This window comes from Sceloporus occidentalis, unplaced genomic scaffold (genome assembly GCF_023333645.1).
Source record: "Sceloporus occidentalis isolate IW3139 unplaced genomic scaffold, rSceOcc1.0.p SCAF_114, whole genome shotgun sequence".
NCBI classification, from domain to species: Eukaryota; Metazoa; Chordata; class Lepidosauria; order Squamata; family Phrynosomatidae; genus Sceloporus; species Sceloporus occidentalis.
Window position 1 is genome coordinate 1873854 of NW_028317094.1, and position 21323 is coordinate 1895176.

The following is a 21323-nucleotide window of genomic DNA, read 5'->3' on the forward strand; positions in this document are numbered from 1 at the left end:
CTTTCCTTGACGCAATCCACCTCCAGCCACTCTTTCTCTTTCCTGATGCCTTCCACTTTACTGACCATCCTCCTTTTTCCCAGGGAGTCATGTCATCTAACTATCGGCCCAAAGTACAATAGCTTCATTGATTTGTTTGATCTTCTAGGAAAGGTTGAGGCTTGCTTTGCTCTGAGAGCCATTGAATTCTATCTTTGGTGGTCCATGGAAGACTGCATAAGTGTTGCACATGTAACACACCTCCATTTGTACTTTCTGCAGGTGTGCAAAGAACCAAGATGGCCTCCAAAGGAAGGAAGAGAGGAGAAACTACCCTCATTTCCTCCTTCGAGGAAGAAAATGGAGGAAAGAAGACCTTGGGACAGTAAATGTTCAGCCCTCCTTTTTTGACGTGGAGCCATTGAGAATTTCAGAGACTGGGATGCAATTGGGGTCAGTTATGTACAATCCTCTGTCTTTCAGTGATTAGTTGATCCGTGGTTCCTGCCATCTTGCCCTTGCTTCCCCTCTCAGCCAATCAGGGCTAGGGATGGGACTGGGATTCCAGCCAACCAGAGCCAGGGATGGATTAAGGGACTAGGATTCCAGCCAACCAGAGCCAGGGATGGAGGGAGGGACTGGGATTTCAGCCAATGATGGCCCCTCAGAGTGTCCTCAGGAGGACTTCTTCTGTTCCTGCCTTTGTCCTTCTGTGGAAAATTGATTAAGGGAGAAAAAGATGAGAAATGCAATGAACTATAAGGAAGGTTATTGTTGGGGTATCTTTCCCCTTTTTGTTGATTTGTTTTTAGTGGTTTTAATTCTGTGGAGTTTGTTTAATTGGGTTTTAGGAATATCCTTTTGAGGTCTTTACTTATGTTTTTGCATATTCTTTGGTCAGCATTGGTTTTAATTCTTCTTAGCCACTCCTGCAGTCCCAGGGCTGGGGAAAAGACAGAAGGTGGGTGGGTGGAAGAATGATGATGAAAGCAGAGGAGGAGAAGGATCCACTCTTCCCAGAGCCTCCTCCAGCTCTGTCCTGTTTTGCCCTTGCAAGGCTAGCCAACCCTCAGTCCAGAATCTCAGTGTTTCAAGCACTGAGTGAAAGGGAGAAGGGATGGTTGTCTCACCAAGTCCTGTGTAGCAAAAGCAGTGGTGATATAATCCAGTCCATGTTCATCACGAGGCTTCAGTCATTCCAGTCCATCAGGTTCAAAGGGGAAATCTGAGAGTCCTCCAGGTCCCAGCAAAGAATTCCAGGTAACAGGCATTCAGCCAACATTCAAGGCAAGAGCAAGGTGTCTCCCAAGCACCATGGATGGTTCTCAACCATGCTGGACCGAGGGAGGTGCTGGGATATTTCTAACCCATCTGGGTCTCGCATGTTCTAGCTGTTGGCTTCCTACTTAACCATAGAGAATGCCCTTGTCTCTCTTTTTCTTGGGGTCTCTCTGTGGGAGTAGGCCCCAGTGAATCTGGCTCAGGAGGAGGGAAACCTTGCTGCTGGGAACCTGACCCTGGGACTGGCTGCAGGCTTACCTCCGGAGGATCTGGACAGTGGCTGCAGCCCTGGCTTGTCCCTGAGATCTCAGCCTCCACCTCAGACTCAGAGGACAGGCCTGGCTCCTGGCGGCAGGGCATGGCAAGCCCTCACCTGGAGCGCCACCTTCATTTCAAACCCCAAAGAGGGAAAGTTCCCAGAGACCTTCCCTGCAGAGTCTTGTAGGGCCAATTGGCTGTGAGGTTTGAGGTGCTTCTGGTGAGATGCAGTTGTAGGACAACACATTTGGAAGGCACCCATTTGGGGAAGAGGAAGAGAGAGGGAGGTGCGATGGAGAAAAGGAGCCGAAATCACCTGTTCCTCTGGATAGAACTGGATTGCAGCTCCCAGCAGCTTCTACAAGCATGGCCAATGGTGAGGGAGAGTGGGAGTTGCAGTCCATCAACATCTGAAAATCTACCTGATTCCCATCCCTGTTGGAAACGCTGCGTTGCTTTTAAGCAGTTTGTGAGGGGTGGCTTGCCCCCAAATTTGTTGGGCAATCAGCTCAGGACTGGCATCTCTGCCAGGATGATGTTTCTGCCACCCTCACGCTTGACCTCGCCTGAGCCAGAGAAGAGCTGCCACACTCAGAGGCATTCCTAGTATATTTGTGCAAATCATTCATCAATCATCCCTCTCTTCCACAGCCTTTTCGGGTCCAGCGGAGCTGCTGAACAAGCAGAAGAGGGCAAGGCTCGCTTTCTCTTGCCAGACCCATAACTTCAGCACCCCTTCTTAGCAGCGCCTAGGTGATGCCCCCCGCACCCTCCTGGCAATGCCCTTGGCCATCCTTCTGGCCTGGGCCAGTCAGGCCCTGGACTGTCTTCCTTCCTGATCTCTCACACCAAGTTATAGTCGGTGCCCTGACTGAGGTTCTCTGGCTAGTGCTGGAGGAAATGCTTGCCTTTGCGTGGAATGGGAATCTCTGGCTTCAATTATCTTATTCAAGAAGAATATGCAAAAATTCTGAGGAAGTCAGTGAGCATGTGAAATAAAAGTACTGTCAGTCCTCGGTATACGCTGGGGTTTGGTTCCAGGACCCACGGTGGATGCCAAAACCCATGCATGCTCAAGTTACAGCGGACCCTTGTTAAACGCTGGGGTTTGGTTCCATAATCCCCTGTGTATTACAAAATCTGTGTATGCTCAAGTGCCATTCAATACAATGACATAGAAAAATGGTGTCTCTTATAAAAAATGGAAAATCAAGGTCTGATATTTGAAATTTATACTTTTTTTAACATTTTCAAACCATGTATGCTTGAATCTCTGTATAAAATAATCTGTGTATAAGAAGGGCCGACTGTACCTTAAATACAAGGGCATACTAAAATAGTGTCCCTTAAATAAAATAAAATAAAAAGAGTTACTTTTTGGAACTGATAAATTTTGAAAATATTTTCAAGGTCTGGATGCTTGAATCCATGGACAAACATCCGTGGAAATTAGCTGGGAAACAAAGCAGTCCCAGATTGCAAGCAGACCTCTAGAAATTCCCTTTGGCATCCCAGGGAGCCTCCACAGCTGGTCCAGAAACAGTCTAATTTTATGTTATCTAAGCAGAAAGGCAGACTAGTCCATCTTCTGGAATTAAGCTGGAGCCACGTCTAGCCAGCAACAAAGGTCTGAAAGAGAAACAGCATGGTGCCATGGACTGAGGGCTGGACTAGGACCGGGAGACCAGGATTCGAATCCTCACTCAGCCTTGGAAATCCATGGGTGAGCTTGCATATATCACACTCTCTCAGCCTCAAAGGAAGGCTCTGCTGAATAAATATGGACATAAAAGAGACCCCCTACGACTAAGTATTATACAGTGGTTTGAGTATTGGCCTAGTATTCTGAGAAACCAAAGTTTAAATCCCCACTCGGCCATAGAAACTCACTGGCTGCCCTTGGGCAAGTTACACTCTCTCAGTCTCAGAAGAAGGCAATGGTAGCAAGGTTTTTACCAGAGGACCTCAATGTGTGGGGCGGATTGTATGGGAGAAGGCGATCCCGTAAGTAAGGTTATAACCAAGACCTTGTACTGTGCCCTGAAATTAATAGGCAGCCAATTAAGAGATTGTAATATAGGTGTGATATGGTCACCTCTAGATCTTCCAGTGACCACTCTGTCTGCCATATTTTGGATTAGATGAATTTTCCAGACTTGGTACAAGGGTAGCCTAGGTAGAGCGCATTACAGAAGTCAAGATGTGAAGTTAACAGAGCATGCATGATAGTTTTCGGGTCTACAGGTTCCAGGAAGGGGCACAATTGGCATATCAACCAAAGCTAATAACAGGCACTCCTGGCCATCGCATCTATCTGAACTCACATCTGGAGCAACGGATTCAGGAGCACCCTCAAACTGCAAACACAGTCCTTTAGGGGGAAGTGTGACCCCATTCAGGAACGATTGACAAACCTCCATACCTGGATTAGGATCTCCATCAAGTACCTCTGTCTTATCTGGATTGAGTTTTAATCTGTTTCTCCTCATCCAGCACATTACTGCCCCAAGACATTCATTCAGAGGGGAGATGCCTTCCTTAGTTGATGCAGAGGTCTGGGGCATAAAGAGATATAGTTGGGTGTCATCAGCGTACTGATAACACTCCACTCCATGTCTCCAGATGATCTCTCCCAGTGGTTTCATGTAGATGTTAAACAGTATTAGTGACAGGATGATGCCCTGAAGAACGCCAAATTTAAACTCCCTTTTAAAGGAACAACTGTTCCCAAGCATCTCTTTCTGGAATCTGCTGGAGAGATAGAACTGGATCCACTGCAATGCATTGCCCCTGATCCCCAATTCCCTCAGGCTTTCCAGAACGATACCATGGTCGATGGTATTGAAAGCCACTGAGAGATCCAAAAGCTTCAACACTTCATCTGTCAGTGTTCAAGCAAAGATCATCTACTAAGGCAACTATAGCATTCCCGGCTCCGTATCCCGTCTTGAAGCCAGTTTGAAATGGGTCTAGATAATCTGATTCTTCCAAGAATGCTTGAAGAGCAACTTCCTTCTCAATCACCTTGCTTAGAAATGGAAGATGGATCTGTAATTGTTCGTGTCCAAGGGATCTAGGGAGGGCTTTTCCAGAAGACGCTGAACCACCGCTTCTTTTAAGCAAGATGGAAAATAGCCCTCCCTAAGAGATTCATCTATGATACATCTCAGGTCAGTCCTAAGTGCATCTCCTCCTTGGATGAGCAGCCATGAAGGGCAAGGGTTGAGAGGGCAAGTTGTCTTCTTCACACTTCCAAGGAGCTTGTCCACATCCTCAGTACTCACAGATTCAAATTGATCCAGTATGATCTTATTCATCTTAATGGACACTTCACCTATAGCCTCTACAATAATGTCTGCCTCTGGAAGAAGGGAAGGAGTACGCCCTTTCTTCCTTCCTTTCGGAATGGAGCCCAAGCTGTGGAGCTAGACTCAGGAGAGAAAGGCTATGAAGACTCTGCTTTGTACATATAGCTCTTTCTCTCTCAGTGTGTGTGTGTGTGTGTGTGTGTGTGTTCTTATGGCTGTGAATGGAGGTGAGGACTGGGGAGAGAAGAAAGTGTCAATTTTGTGCAAATTCAGAACTTCTGTGCATCAAAGAGTCCAGTGTGTTGAAATAGCAAAGAACTTTATTGAGAACACAGAGAAGGAATTCAGTGTTTAAGCCAGAACTGCCCACTCCAAGCCAAACTATACATTAAAACCCCAAAACCTAAAACACCACCCTCTTCCCAACCTAGCACCCACCTACAATTCCTACAGTCTATGCCCCACAGGTAACAAGACCCCCTTTGCCACCCCCAGAAACTAACCCCCTTCCTGTTAATATCATTCCCATAACTATTCGAGCCAGCTGCAACAAATCCCACTCCTCTGTTTTGCTAACCTATACTACAATCTCCAGTCAAATTTATAAACTATGATCTATACTAACAGCAATGAAAACCTAAACTTAACAAAATATAACTTTAAAACATAAACAGACTTATCCACAGACATTTGGATAGACAACCCTTACAAACAAAAGCATAAGGGCCTTTTCACTGCTGGATTGAAAATATATTTTCTGTATTAATTCTTGACAAAAATAATGTTAGTTCACTTCTGGGATTTGTGTGGCTTCTCTCCTGTGTGGACTCTCTGATGTATCACTAGGTATGACTTTGATGAAAAACATTTCCCACAATGCTGGCATTTGTATGGCTTCTCTCCAGTGTGGACTCTCTGATGTGTCACTAGGTATGACTTCAAAGAAAAACATTTCCCACAATGCTGGCATTTGTATGGCTTCTCTCCTGTGTGGACTCTCTGATGTATCACTAGCTCTGAGTTCGAAGAAAAACATTTAACACAATGCTTGCATTTGTGTGGCTTCTCTCCAGTGTGGACTCTCTGATGTTTCACTAGGTCTGACTTGGAAGAAAAACATTTCCCACAATGCTGGCATTGGTATGGCTTCTCTCCTGTGTGGACTCTCTGATGCTTGACAAGGACTGACTTGTAGGCAATTTTTTTTCTACAATGCTGACATTTATGTGACTTCTTTCCTGTGTGGACTCTCTCATGTCTGACAAGTTCTTCTGTAAACAAAGACAATGACAGACAAGACTGAAGCTCAGCGTTAAGAGAGAAAGGTGTTACCCCAAGATTTAGCCCTACGTTCACCCCTCCCTATTTCAGGTTAAATTAATAAAGTTGGTGTGAGTGACCCGAGCATGACACTGTTCTGGATGCCCCCAAATCCATATAATGATTGTATCCTTACTCATAGGAGCTAGCAAAGAAGAGATTGTAGGGGAACTGCCATGAGGAAATCAGTGGAAGCAGATAGGTCAGACAGTTGAAAAATATTCCAATAAATATGTGTAAAAATACTTTGATTGAAAAGTAGCATCATTTCCTGTGAGACTGCCATAGAGTGTTGAGTCAGAGCACTTGGCATGGTGCAAGCTAACTGCAGAGGATGCTTAATGCTGTGTGGCACTAGAAGATGACTCACAACCAATACAGTATACAGCTAAAAAAGCCAATGTCATTCTAGGTTGCATCAATACAAGCAAAGTTTCTAGATCAAGGGATGTAATAGTGCTACTTTATTCTGCTTTAGTCAGAATAATCCTGTGTCCAGTTCAGGGCCCCACAATTTAAAAAAGATGTTGTCAAGTTGGAACATGCCCAGAGGAAGGCAGCCAAAGTGGTGAAGGATCTTGAAACCATCAAGCCCTTTGAGGAGCGACAGTAAGACCTCTTTGACAGTGCAACTCCCTTAGTTTCGTGGAGTCCTCTTCCTTGGAAGTCTTTAAACAAAGGCTGGATGGTGTTTGGAAATGATTCTATAATTCTAGTGTAATCATAGCATCATGATCATTTAGCACAAAATGGACCTCAATCTTCATAGAAAGGACAATGGATTCAGGTTCCTTACCCACAGAGGCCACATTCTCATAATTCTCCATCATTACACAATTGTACATAAGCCTCTGCTTCTTCGTCAACAGATTCCATTCGTCTTTGGTGACATATACTGCCACATCCGCGAAGGTCACCTGCAACAGAAAACAGCCTTCATCCAGAGAGTGACTAAGGAAAAGGGGAGGAAATCGCATGGTGCATCCAAATATTATTTCATCACTTCAGAATTCAGTGCAGGAAATAAACTTTAAATTATGTTAGCAAGCAAAAACCTGCTGCCTTTAAATCTAGTTTGTCTCGAATCCTTTCAATATAATATACTTAGGGAGCTGGACATGTTTAGCCTGGAGAAGGCAAGGTTAAGAGGTGATATGATAGCCCTGTTTAAATACTTGAAGGGATGTCATATTGAGGAGGGAGCAAGCTTGTTTTCTGCTGCTCCAGAGACTAGAACATGGAACAATGGATGCTAACTGCAGGAAAAGAGATTCCACCTGAACATTAGGAGGAACGTCCTGACAGTAAGAGCTGTTTGACAGTGGAACACACTCCTTCCTCAGAATGCAGTGGCGTCTCCTTCCTTGGAGGTCTTTAAGATGAGGCTGGATGGCCATCTGACGTGTATGCTTTGATTGGGAGTTCCTGCATGGCAGGGGGTTGGACTGGATGGCCCTTGTGCTCTCTTCCAACTCTATGATTCTAATATCATAAACAATATAATTTAGGCCATTGCTGGGATATTGAAGATATATTAGGATACTCACTATCCCAATACATACAGAACTTTTAGCCACCAAAGAATTATAGTGCATTTAGAAATTTCTTGCCACATTTCAGAGGCAAACGTCATTTTTAATAACAGTTTTGGGGAGCACACTGGGATTGAGGACCAATGGGGCTACTCCATATTTAGATCCAGAGATGTTCCCCCATATCCTCCAACATTGCACAGATGGGAAAAGCAAGACACATGTGGACAAGCAATCCAGAAGGCAGTGAAGATGGCCAAAGTTATTTATGAGGGAGGTCACACATATGGGGAAGGGCACAGCAGTTTGCTTTTTCTTCAGCATCCTGGGAAGGGCAATATCCTGTCTCCTTGTTTCCTCTCTTCTCCCCACTTTTGAGTTGATGGGCTGCAAACTCAATTGTACTCAGGAACTGAAGTGAGCTGAGAAAAGGGAAAGTGGGAGGAGGAGAGAGCAACCGGGCCATTTTTTAAAATCCCTGAAAAAGTGCGGTGACAGAGGACTAACCAGGAGTGTTTCTGCCAAACGTGGACAGTATTTTCTTTGCTTCCATTCATACATTGACCCAGAAGTGACACAGACGAAGCTAAAAGGATAGGGACTCACCAAAGTTTTGTGGTACCTTGGCATCCTCTTTCTGCTGGAGCCCAACTCCCTCCGCTTGGCCTCTGCACTTGGGTCACTTTCAGCAAGAGAGGTCCCAAAGCCGTGTACAAGGAGGCTGAGATGAGGTTCCTGAGAAAAGGGACCAGGGTTAGGATGGCTTAGCAATAAACCCTGCAGCACTCAAAGACAAAGAACAGCAAAATAAATAAATAACCTCCAGAGTCCCCAGTGCTTTTCCCCATCATCAGTCCCTTTCCCAAGAAGGCTGCATCCACACTGCAGAAATAAGGCACTTTGACACTGCTTTAGCCACTCACTGCTATGGAATCCGGGGGTTTTCCCTTTGGGACACTTAGCCTTCTCTGCCAGAGAGCTCTCATGCCACAAGAAACTACAAATCCCAGGATTTCATAGGATGGATCCAGGAGAGTTAAAGCGTTTTCAAAGCGGATTATTTTTGCAATGCAGATACAGCCTAAGACAGTTGTAAAAGGTTGGAAGCGGACATGTCTTGTTTTTAATAGCAACAATAATAATATTAATAATATTTTTTATTTGTATACCGCTTTTCCTTCAGATCAAAGCAGTTCACAACATACAAGCTACATGTCACATGCTATAGCACAAAGCAATATAATACATCAACAGCAGTCTCATACAGTTCAACAAAATTCCTCAAAAACCATGCACAAAGCAGTCAAAGACATCAGTTGAGGCTTGTTGTCGCTGGCCTGACTCTCTCCCCCTGAAGATGGTGATCGGAAAGAGGGCTCTTTTTCTTTCAGGCCTCCTAATAATGGCTTTCCTTTTAAAAAAATAAGCACTTTGTTTTAGTCTCTAATCCTTATTTTTGTTGTTCTTGTTTGTTTGTATCTTTGTTTGTTTCATTCTTGGTAATATGAGTTATTCTGGTCTGTCTCCTTCCTAAAACCTCCCAAAGGAGCCACTTTTGGCCTTTTTTGGGGGACTAGCCTCCTCTTAGAAGCCAAAGCCCAATGTTTGTGAAGAATACTAATAAGGCTTATATTAAAAGTATCCTCCCATTTCTGATCTCTTTTAAAACCCATGTTCTCCAGAAGGAGCAGAGCTGTGTAATAAGGAAACCCTCTCAGAAAAGAGACACAAAAGACACACAAAGAGGCACACTTCCTTCCTTTTGGCCCAAGAAGCCTGGCCTCCTTCTGACTCTGGAGCCTCAGGAGAGAAAGAGAGGCCTCTGTTCAAGCGAGACTCAGAGAAGGTTCCGGAACATTATTCCCCACAGTCACAACAAGCACAAAATGGCCACCGGAACACAAAATGGCTGCTAGAATACAAAATGGCTGCCAGAACACAAAATGGCCATCACAACACAAAATGGCCATCAGAACACAAAATGGCTGCCAGAACAGAAAACGGCCAGGGATGGAGGGAAGGACTGGAATTCCAGCCAATCAGGGCCAGGGATGGTGGGAGGGACTGGAATTCCAGCCAATCAGGGCCAGGGATGGTGGGAAGGACTGGGATTCCAGCCAATCAGGGCCAGGGATGGTGAGAGGGACTGAGCTTCCAGCCAATCAGGGCCAGGGATGGTGAGAGGGACTGGGATTCCAGCCAATCAGGGCCAGGGATGGTGGGAGGGACTGGAATTCCAGCCAATCAGGGCCAGGGATGGTGAGAGGGACTGAGCTTCCAGCCAATCAGGGCCAGGGATGGTGAGAGGGACTGGGATTCCAGCCAATCAGGGCCAGGGATGGTGGGAAGGACTGGGATTCCAGCCAATCAGGGCCAGGGATGGTGAGAGGGACTGAGCTTCCAGCCAATCAGGGCCAGGGATGGTGAGAGGGACTGAGCTTCCAGCCAATCAGGGCCAGGGATGGTGGGAGGGACTGGAATTCCAGCCAATCAGGGCCAGGGATGGTGGGAAAGACTGGGATTCCAGCCAATCAGGGCCAGGGATGGTGAGAGGGACTGAGCTTCCAGCCAATCAGGGCCAGGGATGGTGAGAGGGACTGAGCTTCCAGCCAATCAGGGCCAGGGATGGTGAGAGGGACTGAGCTTCCAGCCAATCAGGGCCAGGGATGGTGAGAGGGACTGAGCTTCCAGCCAATCAGGGCCAGGGATGGTGAGAGGGACTGAGCTTCCAGCCAATCAGGGCCAGGGATGGTGGGAGGGACTGGGATTCCAGCCAATGGCAGCCCTCAGAGTGTCCTCAGGAGGATTTCTTCTGTTCCCCTAAAAGAGCATTGAACCCATGGCTTTGAGCACTGTTGTCAGTTTCTTGACTTTCACAGGGAAACTGGCATTTCAGAATGCTTTCAGTGTGATTTCTGTGTCTGTCTCTATTCTGTGGAGATTCAGGGACTTTTGCACATTTATCATGGGAGAGATGTCATCTATATATTATTTATATCTTGACTGGCAGAATATTGTAATCTTTTCCCCCAAGATATTTCCCATGGTCTTAATCCCAAAGGCTTTCTACAGTCCTTAGCCCACTTTATCATGTTCTCCTTTATCATTGCTCCTTCTAAGTGATACTCCAATAGCTTTTTGTATAATCTGGATTACATGACTAGTTTTTCCCCCAACATAATTTCCTAGAGTTGTCATTGTTCTGGAAAACCTCCATGTCCTGTTTCAGATCTCTCCTTAAACTATGATTCTATGATTCTGAGATCACAATGTGACAATCTCAATGCTTCTGGTAAGGATCACAATGGGCCAGTCTCAATCCTTCAGGCAAGGGGCATCTGTCTGAACTCATAATAGTCCCGTCACAATCTTTCAGGAAAGGTGCCTCAGGCTGAGATCACAATGGGGCAGTCTCAATGCTTCAGGTAAGGAACATCAGCCTTGAGGGAGACTCAATCCTTCAGGCAAGGATCATAACCCTGAGGTCGCTATGGGCCAGGCTCAATCCTTCAGGTAAGGAACACCTGTCTGAAGTCAATAAGCCCATCTTAATCCTTCAGGGAAGAAACGTCAGCCTGAAGTCACAATGAGTTAGTGTCAATCCTTCAGATAAGGAGCATCAGTCTGAGATCACAATGGGCCAGTCTCATTCGTTCAGGTAAGGAGGACCAACCTGAAGTCACAATGGGCCCCTCTCAATCTCTAAGGCAACAAGAAACAGCCTGAAGTCACAATGAGCCATTCCCAGTCTTTCAGGAAAGAAGCATCAGCCTGAATTCACAATAGTCCTTTCTCAATCCATCAGGAAAGGAGCAACAGCGTGAAGTCACACTGCACCAGTCTCGATCTTTCGGGCATTGAGCATCAACCTGAGGTCATAATGGACCAGCATCAATCCTCCAGTTAAAGAGCACGAGCCTGAAGTCATAATAGTCCCATCTCAGTCTTTCAGGCAAGGAACCTCAGGGTAAGATCACAATAGTCCTGTCTCAATGCTTCAGGTAAGGAGCATGAGACTGAGGTCACATGCTCCAATCTCAATCTCTCAGGCAAGGGGCATCAGCCTGAAGTTGCAATGTGAGATCTACAGTCAGTCCTGTGCTCAAAAAATCAAACTCATTTGAAACGAAAGAAGCTTTATTGATGAATCCAGGCAGAAACATCCATTAACACCTTTTTTGCAAAGTATGAAGTCCAAAGGACCTTGCTCAACCCCTCCCTAAGCCAGCCCCCAATTCCCAAGCTAAAGTAAGACAAGCGGAGGTTGCATAGATACCAAGGTTGTCTCTACTTCCCTTCCCTTCTCCCAGACAGCCTCACCTTGAAGAGCGGTGTTCCCAAGCCAGCTTCACTCCTCCTTGATAACCAGTCTCCAGCTGCAATCCCAGCCCCTTTCCAAATGCCCTCCTTCATCTAAAAGCCACTCCACCTGTCCTTCTATAATTTTCCATTACGTGCTTTCTATAACCCATTACTACTATAACTACAACTACAACTGTAAGAAGGACCCCTAATCCAGGAATGAAGTTACGTCAGCCAGTTCTGGATGGCGTCACATTTCCCCTGAAAGACTCTGTCTGCAGTTTGGGAAAACTCCTGGATTCATCACTTCATCTGATGGCTAAAGTGGATGCAAAGGTCAGGAGCACTTGTTATCAGCTTCGGCTGATACGCCAACTGCACTCCTTCCTGGAGCAGGGAGACCTTGAAACAGTAGTACATGCGCTGGTCACCTCTCGGCTCGACTTCTGTAACGCACTCTGTTGTATTTCTTAAATTGTATGTTATTTTATTACTGTAATCTATATTCATTCCTTTGAGAAAAGGTGGAGTTTAAATTATTATTATTATTATTATTATTATTATTACTATTATTACATCCCTTCAAAAGGGTCCAAGGCCCTTTCAGTATGCTCCCAGAACAGGTATGTGTATGTTTCTGGGGCTGTGGGTCTCTCTGTTGGTCCTCCTCTGCAGGGTTGTTGTGAAGGAAAAGGTAAGTATTTGAGGGGGGTGCCCAATCCAGATCCTGTGAGCCTCTAAGCCGTTCCCAGGTTGCCAGGGGATTGCCAGAGCTTTGAGGTCCCTCCTTCTCCCTCCTCTTGGCTTTGGCCTAGATTTTGGCTCTTTTCTACCCCCCCAGAGCCCCCTCCCCCAGGACTCCAGAGAAAACTTCTCTCTCCCCCTCAAAAAACGTTGCTATTAACGATAACGATATTGCATAACGATTGCATACTGTGTGATGCTTTCTATTTGGCACAAACCTCTTCCCCAAATGAGGCATCAGAAGGGAGAGTCTCTCCTCTGCCCCACTTTCCAGGAAGGAGGCGGCTCCTCAAAGCCCTTTTTACCTTTGGATCCCCCTCCCCTTCATGGCCATGCCTCTCTCCAACGGTCCCCACGGCGTCTATTATCATAATAACCATCCAAGTACCTGGGACCCAAGGACTCCTCCTAGTAGGGGGCAGGGAATGAAAGAGGGAGAGGAGACCTGGCAGGCCCCCTGCCTTTCTTTGGGAGGAGAAGAGGGGTTTTCTTCCTTCTTATAACCCCCCAAGGGCCCCCCAGAAAACCATTCCTCTGAATGAACAAGGGCTCTCCCCACTTCCCTCCCTCCCTAAGAACAGACTGTGAGGGCAGCCATGGCTTCAGGGGCTGAGACTGTGCATACATAGATGCCCCCAAAGGCCCCTCCTCAGCATTCGCAGGGATTGCCAGGGCCTAGCTGCTGCTTATTCTGCTGGCGACTTTTGCGGGAAAGGAAGGTATGCGCCAGGGGTTCAGCAGCCTCCGCTTCCTTCCCTCATTTCTTCCTTTGAGGAGATCGCAATGGAGTCCAAGGTGCAGAGCTGGACTTAGGAGGGAAAGCCAGGAAAGGAAGGCTCTAGTTTTGAAATATAGCTCTCTCTGTGTATCCTGTATGTTTGTGTGTTTCTGTGCACGTATGTGTGTGTGTGCCCCTTCTGTTCTTATGGCTGGGAATGGAACTGAGGACTGAGGAGAGAAGAAAGGGTCAGTTTTGGGCAAATTCAGAACTTCTGTGCATCAAAGAGTCCAGTGTGTTGAAATAGCAAAGAACTTTATTGAGAACACACAGAAATCCAGTGTTTAAGCCAGAACTGCCCACTACAATCCAAACAATACATTAAAACCCCAAACGTTCAACATCACCCTCTTCCAAACCTAGCCTCACCCCCAATTCCCACAGTCTATGCCCCACAGGTAACAAGGCCCCCTTGGCCATTCCCAGAAACTTGCCCTTTCGGTTAATACCCCAAAATTTTCTTCAGACAACATCTCACACTTTGCAAAAGATATCATTCCCGTAACTATTCTATCCAGCTGCAACAAATCCCACCCCTCATCTACCTAACCTATACCACAATCCACAATCCACGACAAATATACAACCCAAAGCAATTACCTATAATATTAGCAATTAAAATCTAAACTAAACAAATATGACTTTAAAACATAAACAGATATATGAACAGACAAAGCGAACAAAGTAATAAGGGCCTTTTCTTATTACGACAGGATTAAAAATATATTCTTTATACTCCTTCTTGACAAATCTAATGTTAGTTCATTACTGGGATTTCTGTAGCTTCTCCCCTGTGTGGCCTCTCTCATGTTTCACTTGGGCTGACTTGTCAGAAAAACCTTTCCCACAATGCTGGCATTTGTATGGCTTCTCTCCTGTGTGGATTCTCTGATGTTTCACTAGGTCTGACTTTGAAGAAAAACATTTCCCACAAAGCTGGCATTTGTATGGCTTTTCTCCTGTGTGGACTCTCTGATGTATCACTAGGTGTGACTTCCGAGAAAAACATTTCCCACAATGCTGGCATTTGTATGGCTTCTCTCTGGTGTGGACTCTCTGATGCATGACAAGGATTGATTTGTAAGCAAAACGTTTCCTACAATGCTGGCATTTGTGTGACTTCTTTCTTCTGTGGACTCTCTCATGAATCAAATGTTTTTCTGTAAAGAAGGACAATGACAGACAAGACTGAAAATCAGAGCTAAGAGAGGAGGGTGTTGCCCCATTTAATAAAGTTGCTGTGAATAACCCAAGCATGACCCTGCTGCTTATGCCCCTAAATCCATTGAACAGTTGCATCTTTACTCATAGGAGCTAGGAAAGAATGGGGACTGCCTTGAGGGAATCAGTAGAAGAAGATAGTCAAAGGACTGTTAAAAAAATTCAATTAAATATGTGCAAAAATACTTTGATTGACAGCTGGCATCATATCCTGTGAGACTGCCATAGAGTCCTGAGTCAGAGCCCAAGGCATGATGGTAGCTAACTGCTGAGGTCATTTCATGCTTATTTGGCACCGGGAGATGACTCCCAACCAATACAGTATGCAGCTCACATGTGGATTGGATTGGAGTTGTGTGTTCAGGAGACAGTGAAGTTGATGGAAGTCGGAGAGGAGAGCTTGCAAATATTTGTATTGTTTTGCAACTCAAGAGAGAGAACCTCCAAGGATTTCGAGGAAATCAACTGTGTTTGTGCCTTATATTTAGTGTGAAAAGTGTTCAGTCATTGCCAACGCCTATATCTAGATACTTGCTTCTGTACTCTGCTATGTTATTTTTGAGCTGCATCTGGGTGCATCACCTCAGATTGCAATGTACATTGGCTTGTAAACGCAATCAAAATTCAGAGCCAACAAGGACCTGAGATTCAGTGTGCTAATCCCTTTTGTCTCAGGCATTTGCATCAAACACCCACTGAATTCAATTCGGTTTCAAACCATTCTTCCCCCACACAGGAAATATTCTAAAGTGATATAAACCTTTCTGAACCCTTGGTTTCTGCCCCCAAGCACCAATTTCACTAATAAATATCAGCCCAGACTTGCTGTTCTTCAGTGTCAGTCCAGTTACAGACAGACACTGTTTGTTTTCTTGGCTAAGCACCTCCATGCACTCACCAACCCCAATTGTCCCGGGAACTACTGACCTCTTCCCACTCCAAATCCTCAGCAATTGGAAGAAAGATCTGGATAGATAACGTATCACCATTAACAAAGCCTTACATCTATTCACCACACCCATCTTTGTTACCTAGTTCTTGCGTGTGTGTATGAACACTTATTTGTATGTGTCTGTGTGTTTTGCTTTCCCCCTAAATAAAACACAAAAACCTACTTCAAATCCCTCTGAATATTTGTTTGATTCAGGACCTGCTATAGCTTGGCTGAGTCCAGAGGTCACTATTGCCCCAGTAAAACTATTTCGTTCTATTCAGCTAATTCCTCTAAAAGCATAGCACTTGCAGGTATCCTCCCTAGACTCGAGCAGTTTGGGTAACAAAGGACTTCTTGAATCAACCATGGAGCTAAGGAAGCTTAAGTAGGAAAAGAAACATTAGCGAAAAATGAATTTTTATGTCAACTTTCCTCTCTTCATAGACATTGCTGATAACTGCAATATGGAGCTCCTTAATATGTCTGAAAACAAGGCCTGAGCCATGTTCTCACAGTTCACTCAAACCAGTTCTTAAAATCTGTGAAGTTGGTACCTGCCTCGCAATCCCCAAGGCCCCTCTCCTGGTTCTTCCCAGAGGTCCTTCCTCTCCGCACAGAGCTAGGAGATCCTGGCTTTGCTCCTGCCTTCCCCTCCTGGCTCCCAAGGGCCTGATCTCCTTCCTTTTCTTCATCCGCTCTCCAACCTTCCCTCTTGCCATCTGCACTGCTTCAGCATTTCACCTTGAGCATCTCTTTCCCGCTTTTCTGTTTTTCACATTCCCTCCATCTCTCTATCACAGACAGAAACACACCCACATAGTGTGTGTGATGCATAAAAGGGACACCTTGAAGCCCATTTCTTGAGAAAGGCAGGATAATCAATATACAAATAATGTATTAGGAAAGGGAGAACAAGGGGGCTGGGACCTGGATTCCAATTTTGGTGAGGGTCAGATGCCAGAGAGGCGCCTTAAAACAGCTTTAAGGCATCTCCAAGACTGGGATGGATTACTATTGGGGGTGGGGATTACATTGGCTCCCAGGGGATCTCAGAGGCAACCCCACATTGTGTCACCTAAAAATATGGAATAATGTTTTGCCCCTCAATATCCCACAGCATCCCTTTGGGAAAGTGGAGGCCATTTTGCCACTGTTGGGCCCTCTCTGAGCCATTGCAGGGCCAAAGGATGCCTGTTCCCCAGAAAGCCTCTCCAGAGCCTCAAAAGGCTGGAAGAGGGGCCACAAAAGCCAGGAAACATGCTCAGGAATGGGCTGAGGACCATTTAAGGGCAAAAAGCATTAATCTCCATGGCTCCTTCCCACAAAATTCCAGAACTCGCAGTTTAGGATTCAATAATTAGAAACATTACAAAGTGGAGAACAATAAACTAGAAATTCCACTATTCCACAGGAGGTTGTTAAGGCAATTAAATTACGTGTGAAAAGGAACTAGGAATGGTAGCCGAGCACAAGTTGAACATGTGTCAACAGTGTGATGCAGCAGCTAAAAAGGCCAATTTGATCCTAGGCTGTATCAATAGGAGTATAGTGTCAAGATCTGGGGAAGTAATAGTGCCACTCTATTCTGTTTTGGTCAGGGCTCACTTGCAATAATCCTGTGTCCAGTTCTGGGCACCACAATTCAAACAGATGTTGAGAAGCTGGAGCATGTCCAGAAGAAGGAAACCAAAATGGTGAACGGTCTGGAAACCATGCTCTCTGAGGAACGACTTAGGGAGCTGGATATGTTTAGCTTGGAGAAGAGAAGGTTAAGAGTGGATATGATAGCCCTGTTCAAATATTTGAAGAGATGTGATATTCTGGATGGAGCAGGCTTGCTTTCTGCTACTCCAGAGAAAAGGACATGGAACAATGGATGCAAGCCACAGGGACAAGAGATTCCACTTAAATTTTAGGAGGAACTTCCTGAGAGTAAGAGCTCTTCAACAGTGGAATATACTCCCTCAGAGTTTGGTGGAGTCTCTTTCTTTGGAGGTCTTTAAACAGAGGCTGGATAGCCATCTCTCGGGGGTGCTTTGAATGTCTATTCCTGCATGGCAGAAGATTGAACCGGATGGTCCTTGTGGTCTATTTGAACTCTTTGATTCTATCATTCTCAAGTGGAATCATAGCGCTCTGACAGTGAATTATGAAAGGGCCCTCAGTCTTCACAGGAAGGGAATGGATTCAGGTTCCTTACCCACAGAGGCCACATTCTCATAACTCTCCATCATCACAGAACTGTACATACGTTTCTGCTTTTTCGTCAACAGTTTCCATTCCTCTTCAGTGAAATATATCGCCACATCTGCAAAGGTCACCTGCAACAGAAATTAGCCCTTATCCAGACATGGTGCATCACAAATATTGTTTCAACAATTCAGAATTCAGTCCAGGAAATAAACTTTAAATTCTGCAAGAAAGCAAAAAGCTACAGCCTTTGAGATCCAGTTTGTCTCAAATTTTTTCAATATAATATACAACATAATAAAGAATATAATTTAGGCCATTTCTGGGATATTATTGATTGATTAGGGTACTGACTATCCCAACATGTATAGTACATTTAATAACCAATAAATTATAGTACATTTAGCCACATCTCACCTAATTTCATTTTTAAAAATAAGTTCTGGGGAGTACTCTGGGCTTGAGGGCCACTGGGCCCACCCTCAATTTAGGTCCAGAGATATTCTTCCATATCCCCCAGCATTTCACAGATTGGGAAAGCAAGACACATGTCGACAAGCAACACCAGAAGGGGATCAATATGGCTAAAATTATTAATGATAAATATCACTCAAGTGAGGAAGGTTACAGCATTTTGCTTTTGGTGGAGACTCCTGGCAATGGCAAGACCCTGCCCACTTTTCTCCTCCCCTCTCCCCTCTTTTGCGTTGATGGGCTGCAGACTCTTCTGAACCTGGAATGTACTTTGCAGCAACTGAGCTGACCTGAGGAGAAAGGGGGAAATGGTAGGAGGAGAGTGAAATAGGACATTTTCTAAGCCCCTGAAAAAATGAGGTGACAGAGGATTAACCAGGACTCTCTCTGCCACACTGGGACAGGATGTTCTCCGCTTGCTTTCATGAGCCGGTCCAGCAATGACACATATGGAACTAATAGTCAGGATGGCAACTTACCAAAGAGTTTTTGTACCTCGGTAGCCTCTTTCTGTTGGAGCCCAACTCCCTCTGCTTGTCCTTTGTGTTGGCCATTAGGTGGGCAGGGGATCCTGGTGGCCTTGTACTTGGGTCACTTCCAGCAAACGATGTCCCAACACTGTGTCAAGAGGGTCGAGATGAAGTTCCTGAGAAAAGAGACCAGGGTAAGGCTTGGTTTAGCAAGAAACCCTGCAGCACTCAAAGTCAGAGATCAGCATCCTGCTGGTGACATAGGCAGGTAACGAATGACTCCTTTGGGCCGAGGCATCTCCTTTCTCCCTCTGCACCAACCAAAGCCCCCTGGACCTAGAAGACTCACTGCAGCTCCCCTACACAACAGGTACTCCATGCCTTGTGAGAGTAGCTGGGGATCAGGGGATGGGAACTGGAAAAAGTCCTGACTATTTCCTCATATCTAGATGTGAAATGAGTGCATTATCTGCTGAAACCTGCAGAGGTCCACAGTGGCCCTCAGAGGAACATGTCTTCATTTTGCTTCTGACTACAGAAACACAGTCGGATGCTTCCTTAATACCACACATCCAGTAGCCTGATTCCACCCAGAACAACACTGGAGCATAGAGGGTTCTGCTGGGTCAGGCTGTCTGGCCTGGTGGTTCCTTATTCTCCCAATGGCCAAACCAGCAGAACTCTCTATGCTCCAGTGTTGCTCTGGGTGGAATGGGTCTACAACTGTCCCTTCCCCAGGGAGGCCCCTCGTCAGGAAGGGCAGGAAAGGAGCTCTATCTTCTCAGGTTATTCCCCTTCCATGGGATCCAGCCCTTCTCCCAGGATCAGGGGGCACCAGAGGATTGAGCTGATGGAAAGGGAGCACCCAATTCCCATGGCAGACTTCTGCATGCAGAGAAGTCACAATTCTGAGAGTGTCTCTGCCCATGTGGAGAATGCCCATTTTCCACACTGTTACCTGTTCATCTTGACCTGGGAATATCCTGTTCCAGCCATATGCAGACCTAAATCCTAGCCTGTATCCTATGCCTAGTCCTGATCAGAGTAGAATCACTGAATCAGTTTGATTTATTTATATGTTGACTCACCAGTCACTTATGGGTTTAATGGGTCTACTCTCGACGGTTAACCAACAGGATTCAGGACTCCTCAGATTTTGAATTCAGGAATACAAATTTTTCATGCTCTGTCGTCATGACTGATGAGAATCTGACTTCTCTTTCACAGAGAGGAGGAGGAGGAGGACCTGCTTTATGTCCCAGGTGGAGAAGCTCTAGCTCTTGGGCTGAATGAGACATGAATTACCTTACAGATCTGATCCATGCCCTCCCATCATCATGGCCCCCTTCCCATTTAGACACTGGTCAAAATAATTATTTCATTTTTTCAAATGAGACTATTTCTCTAAGCTTAACTGCTGTGTTTGTCTATGTCAGTCATGGCAGGAGCATGAGGTGTGCATCTCCTCCCTCTGCTTGCTAAAGCCACATAGAAATTTAGGCATGTACATTTGTCTGCATTGTTTCTGAATGGATCTATTGTAAAATCCACAATTTCTTCACTTTTCCTTATATATTTTTGAAAAAGATGCACACTGCTGAATGTGTTGCATTTGATATAACAAAAATGAATAAATGTATAGGCTTATGACTGAACATTGCACCCTAGATTATGTTCATTTGAGGGAAGTGAAGATGTATGTAAACCCAGTGAAACTAATATCTCACAAAGCTCTAGTAAACAACATGTACACACACAGTCCCCATAAAAAGGGCTCACTGGCGAACTGTGTCTGAGGTCTGGAAATCTCACTTCCACCTTCTGGGAAGACAATGGTGCTAGAGATGGAATTGGGGGCTTCATGCCTACAAAGCATGGACTCACTCTCTCAGCTGCAACCTTTCCACATAATCCTGGACTGAAACATTTAAACAAAGATCCTCTTCCAGCTCCAGGAATAAAGGCCTACCTTCAGTATAAAGAACCTGATTCCTGCAGCCCCAGAAAGGTCTCTTCTGCAGTCCTTTATGGCTGGAGCTTCCCTGGGTCAGAGGCCGTCTCCTCAGCGGTAGAGAAGGGTTGTTCTGAATGCGGAGGAGGTCCACAGGGCTGAGGGAGGGAAGGCAATGGGGAAAGGTCAGTGCCAATGGCCATGGAGGACAGAAGGTGACAATGCCTAGGAAACTCCTCTGAGTCCCAGCCCTAGAAATGAGTGGCAGGAGTGAGTCCAGGGGGCTGAGGGGGTTGCCTTTCCCAAAGGGGGAGGCAAGGACGGGTGGGACCCTCCCCAGCTAGGGCCCAAAGGGAAGGTCTCTTTCCCCACCTCTCTCTCCCTGCTTCCAAAGCCCAGCCTCCCCACTGGCCCTGAGTCTCCTGCCTCCCCTTCCTCAGACCCCCCCACAGACCCCTCCCTTCCTTCCTTCCTTCCTTCCTTCCTTCCTTCCTTCCTTCCTTCCTTTGCCCCAAAATGGAGGGCCCAAGGCACAAAGGGACACACTGCCTTCCTTTTGGCCCAAGCAGCCTGGCCTCCTT

The 21323-nt window shown here is 45.8% G+C and overlaps 2 protein-coding genes across 4 annotated transcripts in view; both read right to left on the bottom strand.

Annotated features, from left to right (window-relative positions):
• The window catches only part of LOC149282463 (uncharacterized), a 164139-nt gene that overhangs the window by 76628 nt on the left and 66188 nt on the right, over nucleotides 1–21323 (bottom strand). The window lies entirely within an intron of this gene.
• Nucleotides 13798–21062, bottom strand: LOC149282466 (uncharacterized). 3 transcript variants are annotated; one of them, XM_089498222.1, is made up of 4 exons: nucleotides 20761–21062; nucleotides 18801–18967; nucleotides 17858–17978; nucleotides 13798–14662 (listed from the first exon to the last, which is right to left on the bottom strand). In XM_089498222.1, exons 2-4 carry the CDS (start codon nucleotides 18873–18875, stop codon nucleotides 14268–14270), a joined length of 591 nt encoding a protein of 196 aa, XP_089354348.1. In that variant the 5' UTR covers nucleotides 18876–18967; nucleotides 20761–21062; the 3' UTR covers nucleotides 13798–14267. The 3 variants fall into 3 exon arrangements, with proteins under 3 accessions (XP_089354348.1, XP_089354349.1, XP_089354350.1); XM_089498223.1 differs by lacking the exon at nucleotides 20761–21062 and adding an exon at nucleotides 19880–20672; XM_089498224.1 differs by lacking the exon at nucleotides 20761–21062 and having other exon boundaries at nucleotides 18801–19534.